The following is a 19,646-nucleotide window of genomic DNA, read 5'->3' on the forward strand; positions in this document are numbered from 1 at the left end:
CACACTATAGCTATTGTGTGATTTAAAAGGACATTTTGTGATCCACAGCCTCATCCCCCTACTTTTCTCAAAAAAAGTTAAAATTTTTATATCGCTGGATACTTCTGGCTACATAATGTTTATGTACAAAAAAATTCTTGCAGATTAATTTGTTCAGCAAAAATATCGTGAAATTTGAAATACGTTCTGGTATACCAGAACGAAATTACAACACATTGTCTATGGAGCAGTGTATAAATACACATAATCATGCATAACTCGCAAACGCAAAATCGGAATCAACTGAAATTTTGGGAATAATCTTTTTTCGTGGATATCTACTGAAAAATGTCATAAAAAGAGGATGCTAGGATCACGAAATACTCCTTTAATAGAGAAAATCAGACTGGTAGCACAAGAAACATGACAAGTGCTTACTGAAATTTTTACCATCCCCCAGTTGCTAAGAAAACATGTTGCATTCATCAGAAGGGTAACCTGGCATTTAGAATAGATTTGTTATAAAATGTAACACTCCAGTTTGGCAAATGTTTACCACTGCTGTTATATGTCAGCTGTGTTTATCCCCAACATTTATCAGGAAGAGTTTGATGGTAGTGACTTGGATTTATGCCTAATGTAGCATGCAGCAGGTTGTAGGTTTGATTCCTGTGTCAGTACAATGTCTGTCCTGTGACTTTTAGTGTCAGATGTTTATCCCCATTTATCAGGTGGAGTCTGATGATCTGCTGTCTATCCAATTGACTTAAGATGCACGTTTTTGGGGTGCCCGCTACGGCGGGGACCCCTTATTTGGCTTGACTTTGTAAAAAGCTTCTAATTTCGATCTTGCTAGATTTACTTCGCAACTGTTTTGCTTATAGCGAAGAAACAGGCGATGATTCTTCGTTGCACGAGAGCGAGGCTGGAGATACAGTTGCGCCATTATTTTTACTGACTACAAACCGATTGCAGAGACACGGAGCCGTGAGATATCAGGGACACGGATTTCAAAGAACTCATGATCGTCATTTCAAGACTTTTAGGGCGACACGAAGGAGAAGTGGCGAGAAATCTTTGTGTAGATTTGAGGATGAGTTACATAAAGATGTTAATATATATGCAAGGAGATTCTCAAATGCTTTGTGAGTTTGGTTACGATTCGTTATTCTGAAGGGTCATTATTCTGAAGGTTGATAACTCCAAAAGTTTTTTTTCCAAAGGGTCAATTAATACTTCAAAGGTTCATTATTCTGAAGGGTCAATACTTCAAAGGCTTATTGCTTCAAAGGGGCGAAAGGATCATTACTCCAAATTTACAGTAAGGCTTGTTATTCGAAGGATGACTGAAGAAGTTATATGGTAAGCAGTGGCAGAACTATATTTTTCTTACCCCTGAGTTTTGCCCCCCTTTTAAGACAAAAACCCCAAAATTACGTGAAATTTCCACTATAGGCCCTACAGTAAGGATTGTTATTCCTAAGAAGCGTTATCCTGAGATTCGAGTAATGGCCATGAGTACCTGTAATGAACCTTGAGTATTGGAAGTGTGGAACTATGAATCTCCAGAGAAATGAACCTTCGGAATAACATTAAACGTTATTTTAAATTTGGAAGTAATTACCCTTGGAAATAATGACCCTTCAAAATAGTTATGTCTTGGCATAACAGTTCTTCGGAATAACAACACAACCCATGAGTTCACACTATAGCTATTGTGTGATTTAAAAGGACATTTTGTGATCCACAGCCTCATCCCCTACTTTTCTCAAAAAAGTTAAAATTTTTATATCGCTGGATACTTCTGGCTACATAATGTTTATGTACAAAAAAAAATTCTTGCAGATTAATTTGTTCAGCAAAAATATCGTGAAATTTGAAATACGTTCTGGTATACCAGAACGAAATTACAACACATTGTCTATGGAGCAGTGTATAAATACACATAATCATGCATAACTCGCAAACGCAAAATCGGAATCAACTGAAATTTTGGGAATAATCTTTTTCGTGGATATCTACTGAAAATGTCATAAAAAGAGGATGCTAGGATCACGAAATACTCCTTTAATAGAGAAAATCAGACTGGTAGCACAAGAAACATGACAAGTGCTTACTGAAATTTTTACCATCCCCCAGTTGCTAAGAAAACATGTTGCATTCATCAGAAGGGTAACCTGGCATTTAGAATAGATTTGTTATAAAATGTAACACTCCAGTTTGGCAAATGTTTACCACTGCTGTTATATGTCAGCTGTGTTTATCCCCAACATTTATCAGGAAGAGTTTGATGGTAGTGACTTGGATTTATGCCTAATGTAGCATGCAGCAGGTTGTAGGTTTGATTCCTGTGTCAGTACAATGTCTGTCCTGTGACTTTTAGTGTCAGATGTTTATCCCCATTTATCAGGTGGAGTCTGATGATCTGCTGTCTATCCAATTGACTTAAGATGCACGTTTTTGGGGTGCCCGCTACGGCGGGGACCCCTTATTTGGCTTGACTTTGTAAAAAGCTTCTAATTTCGATCTTGCTAGATTTACTTCGCAACTGTTTTGCTTAAAGTATGCCCAGCTTAGAAATAAAAACACAACTTGCTTGGTTTTGATTTTGATTTTATTACTGTTTACTAATAGTAATATGCATTGAATGCATGTAAGGTAGTTCTATATACAGCGGGAATTAACGCCTGAAATAAAAAATTAATAAAAATGCGTTTATGTCTTTTAAAAACGCTTTGAAGAGATGGCGCTATTACGATCGCAGAGTAGGCCTATGTTCCAGATGAAGAGCGACATGTTATTTCCGGTGAGAGCAAAATATAAGGTCATTGCAAGCCGGAGAACGTGATTTTGGCGTTCTGTAAGAGCAAAAATTAATGTACAAAATATGGGGTCATTGGGTGAGAGAGGGACAGTTTGGATCTAAATTGGGGGGCATTGTGTGAGAATATGACCTTTTTTTAATGGGGTCTTTGTGTGGGAGCCAAAAGAAGCCTGGAAAATTAGTGATAGACGACTCGTTGCTTTTCAGATGGAATTATTAGGGTCTAGGTCTTTGGGTGACAGATCTAAAGGAAAATATGGGGTCTTTGGGTGATAGAGCATGTACTGGTAATGGGGTCTTTTGGTGACAGTGATGGTGAAAAAGGGGGTCTTAATAGCCTGGTCTTTGGGTGACAGAGCATGTGCTGGTAATGGGGTCTTTGGGTGACAGCGATGGTGAAAAAGGGGTCTTAAGCCTTACATATCGATGGTTGACAAACAGAAGGCCTTAACTCACTTTTGGCCATGTTGAGATTTTGGTACCAAAATTATCTGTAATACCCACAGATTCTTAAAATCATAAGCCTTAACTCAATTCAACTTCCTATTGCATCTATAGCACAATAATACTTGGTCATATCTCAATGCAAAAATATTATTTTACTCATTTTTCTCAAAATGATTGATTTTGAAAAGTTTTTGCTTTGACAAAAATTGCTAAACACTCTAAGACCTGACAGAAAGTTTTAGTACAGAGATGAAAAATATTTGTCCATATATCTATTTTTATTCAATTTTGACTGATTTACAACAAAATGCTGGGTCCAGGAGAATATGACTTGAAACTTTTGATGGGATAATCTATTTACAGTAACAGTCTAAACGCAGGACAACCGATTGTTATTGTTCTGCAAGGCTCACTCAGTCATTTAATAAGGCAATACAAACGATCGAATTTGGTATTCAAATGAACAAATTTTTGAGTTACACCTTTTCAGTGTAAGATTTTTTTTCTCGGCCAAATGAAAAGCAATAATTTTCATTTTTTCAGTAAATGTCAGGAAAAACTGTAATGCTTGATACTGTATTTTTTTTTCAAATCTTAGTGTTAAACTTAGTCGTGAAATTCAGTCATTTAGTGTAAGATTTTCGATTTTGATAGGCTTCAACTCTGCCCGCAGCCTTTTTTTGGATCAACCTTTTAGCTTTTCAAAGTAATATAGTTCGCTAAAGAAGGATTTTTCCCAACTTTCTAACGCACATCACCGTGAGCGATATATCATAGTTTTGTCAGAATTTCCGTTTTGATTCCATAATTTTTGACTACCAGCTGAGAAAATTTCAAATCCACGCGTGAAATACTAGCATTGTAGATCGATATCTCTGGGTGCCCGGCCTGGATACAGTTTTGCCAGAACTTCAATATAGCAAAGAAATTACCTAGTGTTTCGGTATAGTGCCTTTTGTTTGTGTTTGTTTGAAATTGCTTAAACCCAGCCAAAACAATACAAGGTTAAACACGGAAGTTTATAACAACCTATTATAATGACCTAAAGGAAAAATCATTTATGGTAACAATGAGCCTTGCATTGTAAGTCATGGTTAAAATGTGTTGAGTACCCACCCCACCCCCATAGGCCTACATAATATTACATACCGGTACCTTATAATATTTATATAGCACGGCTATAGCTATACATTTAGAAAGTAGGTCCTATAGCGCTAAATTATGACAAATATGCCTACACAAACCCGAGCGCAAGTCTGAAGGGGGTAATGAAAATGCCAACCCCGGGATGGGGGGGGGGGGGGGGGTCATTCAAAATTCACCTGGAGATAGGAGGGACAGAAAATTAAAATCCCTCTAATAACACACGAATTTTTCTAGGTTTGGACAGTGGATTTTCCCATGGACCTCATCCTAGGTAAATAAATAAACAAACAAACAAACAGACAAAATGGTTTTCATAATCATGGAATCCATAGCCCCTATAAATTGAAATTGCAGGCTATCACGGGAGCAAATTTCCAAAATCCACCTCATTTACCAGAATTGGGGATTTGGGCTACCAAATCGCTGGTCAGGCAATCCTGGTTTTCAATGGAAAAGGGACCTGGGTTGACAACAATTGAAATATCGATTATTTCTGCTGGTTGCTCTCGAGGTAAAGTACTAAGTTTGACATTTTACGGAGCATGAAGGGGAAAAGGGTAAAATAAAAGCGGAAATTCTGACAAAGCTATAATATATAGACCCACACGATGTGCTTTACAGAGGTGGGAAATATCTTTCTTTAGCAAACTATATTAGTTTGAGACGCTAAAAATGAATTCTGTAAAAAGCTCTCGGGCGAACTAAAGGCCTATAAAAATCAAAAATATCACACTAAAAGACACAATTTGATGCTTAATTTTAACACCAGGATTTTTAAAAAAAATGTTCATCCAAGCACTATGTTTTTATTTGACATTACTGAAGAGAAAAAAATATTACTTTATATTTGACCGAGGAAATTAATTGCATAGCAAAAAGGTGTATCTCGGAATTGTGTTGATTTTAACATGTATCGATCGACTTTTAGCGCGACTAAGCAGAACAAAAGATCGGTTGTCCTGCGTTTAGACTGGTAAAGGGGTGTTTAAACACGATAATCATGCATAGATTGGTCAGTGATACTATTTGTTCCTTTTTATTACTTCCTTATCATCGATGATATGATAATAGATGCCTTTAGTAAACACTTTTAACTGCATAATTTCCCAAACTTACAAATATTGGCTGAGGGACAGCTGGGGTCACTGAGCTAATACACTAAGAATAAATAGGCCAATAAAATGCATGTATGAACTTCCATCTTACCGCTTCTCAGTTCTCTGTACTTATGTTCCTCAACGCTCCCTGCGTTCATCATCTGAAAAACTTCTCAGGACCCTGCGTGTTAATTTATCATCTGCGGTATGCGTTCTTTTTTCGTTATGCTGCCCTGTAGCTTGAATTCCCTTCCCAACACCATCCGCAATATCACTTCCCTCGCTCAATTCAAATGTAGCCTTAAAACTCATTTTTTCCAACATGCTTTCCCTGATTCTTAAGGGTTTTTTTGTTTCACTGTGTGTCCTTGTTTTTTGTTTTCGCGCCCTGAGATCTTTTTGATGAATTTTGCGCAGTAGAAATACGCTCCATTATTATTATTATTATTATTATTAAATATCACCATACCTACAAATCTGTATAATTAGACCTTCCAAATAAATGGTACCCAACTTCTTCCAAATTATTTGTAATATCAAATGTAAACTGCTAAGTAGATGGTTTCACACTACACCCAAAACAAAACAGCATTGGGCACATTTTACACATGGGTGGGTTTAGAATGATAAGCAATCATCATTATGGGCTCTTCAAATCAGTGAAAATGAGCAATTTTCCAGTTCAGTGATTCCAATGGGGTGTATAATATTTAAAAGTAAATATTTGAAAAGTAATTTTACACATAGCTGTACAACAATCAATATTGAATGATACATGTAGACCCAAAGGCTGACAGTAAAATTGTTAACTTGATTGTTGGGAGTGGCCTTCTTTTCCTTGTTCTTTGTCTTCATATCTGGATGTTTCTCACTTCTCTTTCCATACACACAGCATGCTTATTATAGGATTTTTAGCCTGGCTTGAACATTTTGTTTGAGCCTGGTCCCATCAGGACCAAGGAGTGTCTCCACACGGAGTGACCGTTTAAACAAAAAAGTTTAGGTTTGCAGTTATGCCTCAGTCTCCATTGTTAGTACTGGTTACTGGGCTGAAGCAAGCTCTTGGCTGGATCAAACCCCGGATCATATCAGAGAAGTGCCACCCAAGGTATAGACTACATGTATGTATGTATGTTTTCTGCACAGTCATATATTTCTTGGCAATAATGATGTTCAAAGTGATAGAAATATGGATAAATTTTAATAGTAGGCCTACTATACTACAATAAAAATTCCTTTAAAAAGAATGGGGCGCCCAATGGGAGCTTTGATGTGATGTGCCGAAATGTAAGTGTAATGGTGAGGGGAACCGGGGGAATTCTCCCCCACATAAATTTTAAGGGATGGAAATGGGAATGGCAAAGAGTAGAGTCATTAAAATGATAAAAATGGAACAAAAATTGACAAGTGGGGACGAAAATTTATCTTTGCCCCCTCATACTAGTAAAAGACTTTCTACACTGCTGAGGGGGTGTAATATGCATAGTGTGCCTTGAAAAGTTAACAACATGTGACTTGTTGTGTACAAAGGATAACATATGGGGGCAGAGAGTTCACACTGGAATCCAAAAAACACCCTCAAGTAATAAAGTCATTACCATCCTTACTTGAAGCATACACCCCTACACTTCAAATGAGCAGAAAACAGTCCAATTTGTAAAAGCACGGTTCATTGACCTTTATACCCATCACATCTCAAAATTTGACCTGAAGTTGTGGAGTATGAGTTTTGTACCCAACATTTTCAAAGGTCATTCTATGTATGTACAAGGGTATTGGGGTTAAGTAACTCTCTCATTATAGATGAGCATGTTTGATATGCTAGGGTGCTTTTAGCTGTTTGAAGGGGGAGTGTTGAAAGCAAGTTTTATCTGTGCCAGCTCTCACTTTAGGGCTGTAAAAGTAGAAATTTTTGCTCTATTTATTTTCGCGCAAATAATTCCTTTTGTGTATAGGTTGATGTTTCAGGAATCTTTGCAAATTTAAAAACGAGGGAAAAAGTTAAACATTGGCAAAGTGCGAAAAATTAATTGTGCTTAAATTTCTACGTTGCTGCACCTTTTGTATTTATAATATACTCTGCACCTGTGATCCACCAAGATAAATTTGGGCAGTAAAAAAAATTGAGATTCTTGTAAATGTTGAGAAAATTATTATTGCAAATGTTGAGAAAATTAAAAGTAAAGCTAAACTGTGGAAACATAATTGATTTTTGCTTGGACAATCCATATCCTAAATCAATAGGGTTAAAAGTGACAAGATTCAGGTTCCTAAACCACAGGGTTGCATGACAGAGCTACTTCGACAGCTAGATTGGGAGTCGCTACAGTCCAGAAGGAAGTGTAGAAGACTGACCATACTTCAAAAAGCCATCACTGGTCACCTATCCCTACCTGTCGGAAAACTCCTTCAGCCCGCCCCCACGTGCGTCACGGCATACTAACTCACAAGCCTTCGCAACACTAGCAGCCACGAAAGACTGCTACAAGAACTCTTACCTGCCCAGAACAATCAGAGACTGGAATTCTATTCCAGAATCAATAGCTAAGATACAAGAACCAAATACCTTCAAAGCAGCTATAGCAAGCCACATCTACAAGCAAGACTAAGCATAACATCAAGTGCACACCTTTCCTGACCGTGTGATTCCCGCAGGGAACGTTGGCCAGTATCCAGTCAAAGTAAAAAAAGCCTGTGGTTTGCTTGGTGTCACAGAGAATATCTGGGTTGATTGTAAAACTGTGATATAAAATTAGATCAATTGAGCCCATATTTATTGGTTGAGCTATGAGTTTTAAAATATTGGATGAGATGTAGCAGGACCAATAAATATTGGGTGTAAAGCATCCAATTGATTCCAAAAAGGTAATAGGCTTTTTAAAACCGAAGATAGGAATATTGAATCAAGAAACATGGTTTTAAATTTTCCTATTGTTTTGTTTTTATTTTCAGAGTTGCTGAAGCCGATGGGAACTTCTTTGAGAATTTTTCTGCTCTTCCATCAAAACAGGGATCTAATTTACAGTTAGCACACACGGTAAGTGTTCATATCCGTAGCCATGGAGTCCAACATCCCCCCTTAAAAAATGGCAATCTGATTAAAAAGTCCACTTTTTTCTGTAAATACTTTGACAATCAGCCTTTATTTGATGAAAAGGTTCACAAAAGATCCACTTTTTATGGTAACAAGAATTTGTCTTTAAAAAGACAAGTTCACAGATCAGGTGTATTGTACATGTACTTTGAGCTACTTTGGTCTAACATTTAATATTCATATCTAACCTACTCTGCACTTATTCGACAATAAATAAGTGATATGAGGCTTAATAATGATACCTGCGTCTTGACTCCGGAAAACAATATTTTTTAAAAACCTCGTTTTGCATTTAGTTTTTTAAGCCACCTCAGGAGCCACCTACAGAATCTCGTTTTGCATTTAGGTTTTTATTGCGTTGCAAAGTAGCAAAACTTTCTTTATATATGGCCCAATTCATGCCTGGAAAAGGCTATCCCCTCTTATAACCTGTCGACAGGTCTGATTTCTATAATGAGGTGTCACCGGGTTTGCAAGAGATAATACCAAATCTAAACACCATGAAATTTACCACATCACGACCAAGCTCACATTGGGCGCCCCATTCCTTTTTAAAGGAATTTTTATTAAGTCACCTACTAGGAAACAAATTTGGCTATAACTACGAAGAAAATTGTATCTTATCACTAAAGTAAACAAATTACACAGCTTACTCTTGCTAGCTTTTGTCAGGGTCAGGGATATTTGTCTCTTTATAGTCTTTATGAACACCAATATTATACAGGTTTATACACATGGGTTATTACAAGAGTCAATAAACATGCAATTAACTATAGATAATGGACTTCGTTTTGTGCAATGTAGTAATTTTCTGAAGTAAATCGCCTGCTGCACAGTTTTCTATACAGAATGATATGTTTACTTTGTAATTAGGCCTGGCCATGACCTGCTAGTTTTGATTAACCAATCAGTTATGTGTATTGTCAGCATGTGATGGCTATAAACACTGGACAGACTCTTTTCCAGGTTAGGGCTAATTTTAAGTTGTCATGTGGGGTAAGATTAGATAAAGGCATACAAACTAGATATTAGGAATTATTTCCTAGACTCTTAACCACAGGGCTGGTGGGCTACATACAATACCTATTCATGACACAGGATATGTAAGGGATAAACTGTGCATATGAGATGTGGGGGAAAGTGGCATCATTTCACTGCCGTGAAAAAACATTTAAATCTGCCCTTTTTTGAAGAAAAATTTCATAGGTCTACCTCCCCCCAAAATAAATATTATATATATTTGAAACAACAATGTTCAGCAGGCCAAACAAGGTTATTAAGGGAATTTTAGTGTTTCAGTAGTTGGATATGTAACAGCTTTTTGGCTGGACAGCGCCCTCGCTTAAGGTGTCAAAATGCTCAGGAGGATAAACTACTTCAAATCAGCTGGCACCCTAAACTTTTTGAAACATACCCTCATTTTTGGGGCTGTACAGCCTACCACTATGTTAAACAAGTACAATTTCATATACATTTTGAGGTTCAAAGCCTAGAAGGTTAATGTCTCAAAGTTGTAGGCTTTATTTAGACTGTCTTTGTATGTTAATTGTTCTGGCATGATGTAAACACACCCTTCAGTAAATCCCAGGGGGATAGATACTCGGTACAAATGACCATACGGGAACGTGCTGCAGACAGGGGTAGCGCTAGGTTTTCAAAAAAGGGGTCAATAATTAGAAATTTTGTGAAACTATGATATGGATCCAAAACAATTTTCAGATTCAGATGACCCTTTAGCAACCTTTAAATGGTAATTTTGTGCGCCAAAAGCTGCAAGAATGCGCCTATGACCCCCATGGCGCAATTTAGCGCTACAACTGGCTGCAAACATGGGTATTGGGTAGCATTTTTAGTTTTTTGGTATATGTGACATGATCTGGTCCATGGAGGCCAAAGGTGGCAAATTTGAAATGGAGTAAAAATACAGTAAAATACACAAGAAAATAAACATTACAAAAACTTCAAAACTTTAGAGCCAAGTATGCTAGACATTTGATATTTCAGTATATGATAGCCTAATGTGTGTAATCATGGTAATAGTAACTCAATTTTCAAAAATGCCTCCTTTGGCCTCCATATATGGACCACAGGACCAGATCATGTCACATAAGAAACCCCTCTTTTAGGCTAATTTGGGTATATGGATGGGTTTGTTTTTCAAACTTTTATCATTTTTTGTGTGGAAAATAGTGCAATTTTGCCTCACTATAGCCAAAATTTTGGGAATTTCCCAGAATTTGGGGAAAATGTTGGAACTAAGACAATCTGTATTAAATTGGCTGAAAATTTTGATTTTTGCTATATCGATGGGTCCAAAAAATTGGTATTTATCGATGGGTCCACTTTCAAATTCTCATCGACAAACCCCTACCCAAACATACTTTAATACCCACCCCTGCAATCAACTAATGTTGTTGTGACATGATGTAAACACATCTTTCAGTAAATCAACTTAACCTTTTGAACCTTTTCAATGTTTGTTTGTTTTGTCTCCTCAGGCACAGGATCAATTTGAAGACAACTTGGTCTCCATCTCATTCTCAGAAACATGCAATGATTTACCACAACTCACAAAAAGAGAAGTAAGAGAGTCTAGTACTGTAGAAATAGTGCATAACTGTGTTTGAAATCCTCCCATTTTCTGTCAAATATGACTTTTGCCTTTTCAGATAATATGACAATTTGCAAGCCACAACTGGGGTGGTATAAATTGTAATAACTAGGGTTGCACAACTTTTTTAGCAGCCGACTTGTTGGCACCAAAAAGGTGTGACTGATGGACTATTGCTGACTATGTGGAGGTCAAAATTTGAGGAAAAACCACAGAATTAGAGAAGGAGAACCGTGACTCCCTACACCGCCACGTCCAATTGCGACGTCAGCTGTGGGGAGAAAATTGGGGGTATCCGGATCCATGCCGACATAGACTATGCCATAGTCGAATTTTATAAAAAATATGTTATTATTAGTCATGATGAACCCATTTCGTTGAACTCAAAATTATACTGATGTTTATTAAAATTAAAGTATTCAATAGTAAAATGGTCATAAAGAGTTAAAAAATATCAGATGATTAGTGACAATAAAAGTAATTGAATGCAACACTATCTTGCATAATTATAATGGCTCACTTTAATACTGAAAAATTCTGATTTTGGAATCTATCAGTTTATTGATAGCGAACCCCGAAAATCCGACTATGGACTTTGAATTTTAAGCAGAACTTTACCCCGGGACTTTGCTCTCTAAAAACACACTGTCAAGCATACTTGTTTATCAGTCCATTAACCACAAGTACTAAGCATGGTATAGTACAAGGCGCGCTAGATGTTTGATGAGAGATTAACTTTCGGCGTCAACACAAAAGCGCCGCAAATACCACAGATAGTTGTGTATGCGGTGTAGTTAATGGTAATGGCGCGAGCCCGGAAGATTTAAACCATAGCAAGATATGGGCGACCAATCACAAGGCAGATCCATTTAAAGATGCATTACATCATGGCCAATTTTAGTTAATTGGCCTAACTCTCCATAGAGTCCCGTGTTAAAAATCTTAACCGCAAGGCAAAGTCAGTAGTCCACTTGGGAAGCTAATAAACAGAGGGAGTGCGGTGACTGAAAAGATCAGATACAGATATATGAAAATCTATAAGTTGCACACAAATCAATATAAATCGGAGTTTTATGCTTAAATGTATTATAATAGCCAGAGTATGCAAAATGGGCAAGTGGACTACGGAGAAGTCTAATGCAGACAGTGTGCAGAGACGATTGAAAACAATTCTGTGTCTCATCTGAAGCGTGTTGGTACTTCCATGAAGGTTGCATCAAGGGCATCTCTCAAATGCACCCATCATCCATGTCACGCTTGCATAACAATGAATGCCTCGAGTGCATTCCGAGGGAAACACCCCCAATTTTTGCTCCATGCCTGTATCATGATGTCGGCTGAGTCCCGGTTCTTGATCCTTCTCTAATTCTGTGGTTAAAACGCAAGAGCACTTTCATTTTGTTAGTGCTCCAATCCGGGAAAAAACCCAAAAAATAATGGCACCACGGTCTAGTTGGAGTTTCTAGGCCACCCCTTTGCCGGTTACAGACATGACGAAAAACAAATGACTGTGAGTTGATCTCCCTGGGGGTTCACTCCCATTGTAGCCTGTACACCATCCGCGATACTATCGCTAATAGTCACGACTAAGACTTAGCAGCCTAGTCATGCAACCCTGAAGCAAGTTCTTTTTTACATTTTTTTGCTGATTGGTTAAGACTTTTTGGTCATACCTGGCTATTGACACCCAAAACATTGGTTGGTGGGGAGGGGGGGGGTGTAGGTTTAGGCTTGGCACCAAAGGAAACTCCATTTCAGCATAGTAATAATAACGGAAATATTTTTAAAAAAAGGCCTTTTAATATATATTTTACAGTGTCCTAAGACATTTTGGCAAGGATGGTAGTTGTGTGTTCACGAAATTAAATAATGATGATTTAATGCAGTTTATAAATATGACACTTGTCTATTGGATTATGCACTAATTAATAATCAAATAAGAATGCCTTGTTATGCACATATCAAATGCAACCCCGGCCCCTGGGGACCCGGGGATGGTCCGGGACTTGACATCATGTGACCCGGGATTGGACTCAAAATGTGTCCCGGGGAGCCGGTGTTGGCGGGATTGGTATAAGACTTGACGTCGGCCAAACACCGGGGAAATTGGGCTGGGACTTTACCGGGCGAGGGCCGGGATTATGTCATAACTTACCCGGGTTTTCCAACCAGTAAAATGGGCCGTGAACATGGCCGTGGCTTGATAGTAAGGATGCCCGCATTTATGGGCCGGGAATCCTATCACCTGGCCGCAGGGGTCTCACATGAGCCGTGGATGTATATCAATAATCCACTGAGTCGCCACATTAATGTTACTGTTCATATAAATCAATTCAACCAAATTTTGCAGTAGACCATGTATTTGCTATTTAGCAGGGCTCTAAAGTTATCATGTTTAACCAGACCACACTGGCTTCTTGACATGCACGCAAGCAAGCGAGAGCCTGCTATACGCTTATTTATGCCAAATGTATTGTTTTTTATATTTTTTTACGTTATTTATTTAAAGTTTTAACCATCCGCCGAGAGTTAAGTTTTAAATTATTAGGCCTACACTCAAAAACAAAACTGACAGTGTTAATAAAAGAATCCATGATACTTTTGTGACATCTACGAATGACTGCTACATGGCCATAATACTTAATATTATACTATAGGTAGTGTACATGTTCTATATAAATTCTCAAGCTGTATTTGTCTTCTTTAAAAAAAAATAGATGTACATGTATGATATGAAAATTTAATTGAATGTCTTGTGTTAATAAATTATACTGGTTTTCAAACCTATATTATATTTTCATGTTGGAGCGTTTAACAATATCATTAATCACAAATCGTTGAAAGGATGTTTTAAATAATATCCGAAATGGCAACCTCGTGAAACAAAATATTAATAACTTGTGCACCATAAGTTTGATAGATGGTCATTTGATTTTAAACAAGTTACAAGATAGGCCTATTTGGATGGGGTATGGTCCTTTACAGAATAGCCTCATTATAATTGAAGTTGCATTTTGAATTGACATAAAAAAATCATATATAGGCCTATAATATTATGCGCTTAAAATGTTTAAGCAAAGATCGCCACACCGTTGTCTGGACAGATGTAAACATAGTAGGCCTACATGCAGTGATCTGTTTCTTTCAAATCTTTGATGTTTTAATCATATAGACCTACATGTAGGCCCTATATCAATTCGATATTCCTGGTTAATTCCGGCATTTTCCGACCCGCCATTCATGCCTCGTAATATATTTAAAACAAGCATGCATATTAATTAAATATAGGGCGCTTGCACGATTAAAAGGTTGCTAAAAATGACCTGCATTGAGAGTCAGTCAAGTGCGGTGGAGAACAAAGATACTATTATCATCCTATTATTTGGCCTATTATAGTACTATTATAATATTTGAAGCGTAATCCACCCAGCATGTCCAGAGCTCGGCAGTCCATTGAAGATATACCTGCCGAATTTTGAGCCCGCATGACAAGATTGCCGCGATATTAAAACCATATTAAGATCCAGGCCTATATCCGATGCTCAGGGCGGGAACTTGGGCCGGGAATACCGGGGTTTTCATCGGTTTGCATCGGATATTCGCCCGGGGCCGGGAGTGGCTGAGAGTTTTGCCGGATGGGTCCGGGACTGGTCAGGTGATTACCGGGACTTGAACATTTAAACCCAAAATCCACGGCCCACGACCCGGCCATTCCCGGGTCCCCAGGGGCCGGGGATGCATTTGATATGTGCATTACCATAACAACAATCTCTCAGTATCAATGTTTGCTCACAAGCCTTCAGGGGATGACCATATTGACACACAAATAAGTTTGCAGTACTTGAATTGATCAGTGTAGACACTGGGCAATAGTTGAACAATTTGAATTTCAGTTTCAGTTTCAGTTTAATAATGGATGGCATTTGTTTAGGGTAAACAGTGCCATTTTTAACCTGTTCTCTACCCTGAAAAGTCATTTCTGGTCATTTTTTCAATCCGAGGGCCTACTTTTTTCAACAGTTGCGTTTAATGCAACTTTTTGGATCCAAATTCATGTGTAGGTCCCAAACGGTTAGTTAAGCTATAACATGCATCTCTTTTTGATTACAAGTCCACAGAAAGGCCCAAAATACCTCAAAAAAGATTTAGCTTTTACCAGAACTCATCCACATTGCAGAGTGATAGGGAGGTGTACGCCCTTGTAAGCCACACAAGTTTCAAAATTGTTTTTTTTTTTTTTTTCATTCATAGATTTAAAACTTAAATTTCAAGTTAAATTGCCACATTTTATTACAGATTACTTTTGAAGTCACATATTCAGTATGGTGTTTTGACCAGATTTATAAACTGCTCTTCTGCAGGCACCAATATGAAATTATATAATCAAAGTTTAAAATTAAGATCAAAACTAATCAATTTCAAATTGAAATGGTACTGGTAGCAAGCAGGACAACAGCTCAGAGCCAAATAAGGCCAAGAAAAAATTGTTTGCTTGCCCTCCAGTGGGATTTTTGGGGTGGGTGGGTCTGTCGGTCGGAAAATTATATATATTTTTTTATTGACTGACTACTGTAGGCCTGTAGGCAATGAACATTGGTCATGTGAAAAGATCAAGACTTCACTTCAGACCGTCAATATTCAAGATGCACCATAGAAATTGATTCAATTAGAACAACTGCATACATGCAGGCATAAAACACCAAGTTTATTGGAAACATTGATGCATGAATGGATAGTTATAAATGTTATAAATGAGTTTACAGTAATGTTGTTGGCCAAATTTAGCTTTGAAATGAAATTTAGACACAGAAAAAGTAATAAAAAACCATTAAAATTAGAAACTAAAAACTATAAATAAATAAAAAAGAATTTTTAAAGGGTGGACCCTGATTTTGGCCAATTTTTGGTCGGTTGGTGGAGGGCAAGCAAAAAATTATTTTTGGCCTAAGCTATAGATATCTACTCTTCAAATCATGAGAACAGGTAAAGGTTTACAGTATCCAGACACATGAACACACACACTGAAATTTACTAAAATGCAAATTTAGAATCCCAACAATAGTGCAATGGGTCTGGGTCAGCAAGGTTTAACCCATTGTTATTTTTCTGTGTGGCATTCTACAATAGTGCAGTGTATGTTACTTGCACTATATGGGAGCTTTCACATGACTGATCATGCGGCACAACAATAACAAAATTGCATGTACCAATTTTTCTCTATTTTGGAAATATTTATTATTCTTATTATCTGTTCCAAATCCAGTGACCAGCGTTCGAAATTTTGGTTGGCCGTTCGCCCAGGACAACTAAAAAAGTCGCCGGACAACCAAAAATACTGATTCGGTTGTCCGCCGGACAACCATAAATCTGTAGCCAAAACTCACCTTTGTATTGTGTATCTTTTAGAGGACAACCAAAAACTTAGGCGGACAACCAGAAATTGTAACCTGGTTGTCCGTCCGTGGGACAACCATTTATTTTTCCTTAATTCGAACACTGCCAGTGACGCCTCATGCATATACTTGCCCTGGGTAGGATTAGCCTTCGCTCACCAGAGTTAACTGCCACTACCTGGGAACTACAGCCCTGTTATAATATAAGTAAATGCTACAAGGCATCCAACTGTCCAGGGTATAAACTGGAGCTGGAATAGATAATACTCAGATCAGATAAAGTGTTAATTAGGTGATGAAAAAAGAAAACCCTGTTCTACCGACCTGACTGACCCAGATTTGACAAGAATTGGGAAACAAATTTTTCCTTTATCGATGAATACCAACCCAAATATCGAAATATCAGGAACCAATAATTATTTTTTTGGGTATTTCCCCAAATTACAAAATATTTATAGATTTTGGTGATTTTGGGGTCATTTATGTAAAAAAAATATCCAGACCGACACTAGGTGAAAGGTCCATCCACCTGTAGAACGGGGTTTTTTTTTGTCGACGTATAAAGGTGGTATCGATATTTCGTATGTGTCGTATTATCATTGACATGACCCTAAATCCGAAATGTCAAAATAAACTGTTCCTTTTTGACACTTTATGACACATTAAAAAGAATTTAAAAAGAAATTTCCATGCTGTTTTGTCCAAATAAGCTTACTGTACAATCATGCTTTCATTGGAAAGTCGATAATTATCTCCCGAAATTGACCCAAATCCAGAAGTAGAACGAACCACAAAGTATGTTTACACCGGAAGTCAGCGATCGTTACTCATATCGGCACAATTTTAAGCTGATCTAGATTTACTTTTTTCAGCATTTTTTAGATCTCATTACGAGTGTCAACATGATTGTGTCGATTGTTGTATTTTTCTCCCCGATGAAGTGTTGAATTAGAAATCATGTGTCGATAACACCTCTATCGCTTTATGGTGTTTTTGTTTCTTTTCAGCTTAGTGCACTGTATAAAAGCTGTTTATCTTTGGTTCATCACAAGCTTGGATCAGACATTGACTCCACAGATGGACCTGTGCCTTCACATATTGATATGTATGGACACCTACAAGAGGTTGGTTGGTTGGCTTATTTGTTTGTTTGTTTGCTGGACGGAAGATGAAAGGAGAGAAGGAAGAGAAGTGAAAGAAAGAAGAGTGAAAAGTAATCAGAAGAAGGAAAAAAATAATATAAATGAAACTAAACAAAGAATTAATGAAAAGTGAAAGAAAGGAGTAAAAAGAGAAAAGGGTTGACAGAATTAGAAAGAATGAATGAAAGAAAGATGAGAGAGCAAATTGGCTGAACAGTTAAGAAGTCATTGCACTGCTGTCGAGAATACGATCTGCGAGCGAGAGTTTGAGCCTTGGGCTTGCCTTAGTTGAGAATTCTGTTCCTCTCCCAAAATATTCCAATAAGGTCAGGAATCATGCAAGTATGTTCCGTTACTTTGCAGACTATAATTATAGAATTTTTTCTCACCCCCATATATGTACATTGTCTAGCACATGCAGGTAGTATAGAACACTTTACATCATTGTTTATTAACAAAGGCGAGGGATTAGTCTGTCGAAATGCCAGAACGAACCGCTTCACTGTTCAATGGCTTTCTTGTACTATATTAAATGTGGTGGGAGATTTAAAATACACATGCCCTGAGCAGACTACGATGTGCACGCACACTGCAGGGCAAAGAACAATGGAAAGTACCATAATGCGTGCGCATACTGCCGGGCAATGACGTCACATGTCAAGTGGTCTATAGGTAGTGTATGTGCAACATCTCGTGGTTCAGAAGTCACATAAAGTTGTTGGTCCTGCTGTGCCCAGGAAGAGTCATCCCTGTACACGTTAATTGAGTGGCCCAGTATAAAAACGGCCCATGGCACATTTGTGAAAAATAGAGGGCGCTGTTGAAAAATGTCAAAAGTCACCAAAGGTCATCCATACAAACATAACACATCATGAATGTAACTCGGGAATGCTGTCAATTTAATCTTTTTTAAAGCATCAAATTTCTTATGTATTTTATTGAACATTCGTACATTTACAGTGCCGATTTCTCCCAATGACAAAAAATGTGCCATGGGCCGTTTTTATACTGGCCCACTCAATAATTTTGTCAAAGCTATTCGAAAAGAAAAGAGAGACCACGACCATCCCTGGTTCTGATATTTGCAATTTATCAGTGGCGGTAAAAATAATCACCATTCATACTACGCCGCAATTGCTTTGTTTGTACTGTGAAATACTGCATTTTAAGTTATTTCGCAATTTTAATTTTAATTTCGCAATTAAGTTATATACATTTTAACTTGGAAATGTGATGAGTTGTGTTGAGTTGCAGCAAAAAGTAATTAATATATCGGCCATTAAGGCGTAGTATGGGGGACTGCTCTATAATCCGACGCTTCTATAATCCGAAGGTTCTTTAGTCCGCAGGTTCGCTAGTCCGAACATGTGTTCATAGCATTCGCTAGTCCGAATTTTAAAAGAGGTTCTTTAGTCCGAAAAAAATTAAAAAGAGGTTCTTTATTCCGATGCTTCTTTATTTCGAAGGTTCTATAGTCCGAATTTTAAAAAAGGTTCCCTAATCCGAATATTAAAAGAGGTCCTTTAATCTGAATTTTAAAAACGGTTCTCTAGTCCGAATATGAAAATAGGCTCTATAGTCCGAATTTTAAAAAGGGTTCTATAGTCCGAATATGGAATAGTCTGAATTTAAAAAAAGCTTCTATAGTCCGAAATTGCAAAACGGTTCTATAGTCCGAAACAGATACCGTGTTCTTTAGTCCGAATTGGTAAACGGGTAGAACCTTCGAAATAAAGAAGCGTCGGAATAAAGAACCTTCGTAATAAAGAACCATCGGATTAAAGAACCTTTGGACTAAAGAACCGTCGGAATAAAGAACATTCGGACTATAGAGCTCCCACCGTAGTATGAACGGACCGTTACTCTTACTGTTGTTGTTGCCTGTCCTGCTTTCACAACTTCTGCTATTACAA

The 19,646-nt window shown here is 37.5% G+C and overlaps 1 protein-coding gene across 6 annotated transcripts in view; it reads left to right on the forward strand.

Annotated features, from left to right (window-relative positions):
- The window catches only part of LOC140150778 (protein unc-13 homolog D-like), a 106,862-nt gene that overhangs the window by 37,785 nt on the left and 49,431 nt on the right, over window positions 1–19,646 (forward strand). For 5 of the 6 annotated variants that reach the window (XM_072172891.1, XM_072172892.1, XM_072172894.1 and 2 more), the window contains exons 2-4: window positions 8,446–8,530; window positions 11,086–11,169; window positions 17,599–17,715. In XM_072172891.1, coding sequence (XP_072028992.1) covers window positions 8,446–8,530; window positions 11,086–11,169; window positions 17,599–17,715 — 286 coding nt within the window. Of the gene's footprint in view, window positions 1–6,396; window positions 6,602–8,445; window positions 8,531–11,085; window positions 11,170–17,598; window positions 17,716–19,646 lie in introns of those variants that run through there. The other variant, XM_072172893.1, reaches the window with a different exon arrangement.

This window comes from Amphiura filiformis, chromosome 4, assembly GCF_039555335.1.
Source record: "Amphiura filiformis chromosome 4, Afil_fr2py, whole genome shotgun sequence".
Lineage (NCBI taxonomy): Eukaryota > Metazoa > Echinodermata > Ophiuroidea > Amphilepidida > Amphiuridae > Amphiura > Amphiura filiformis.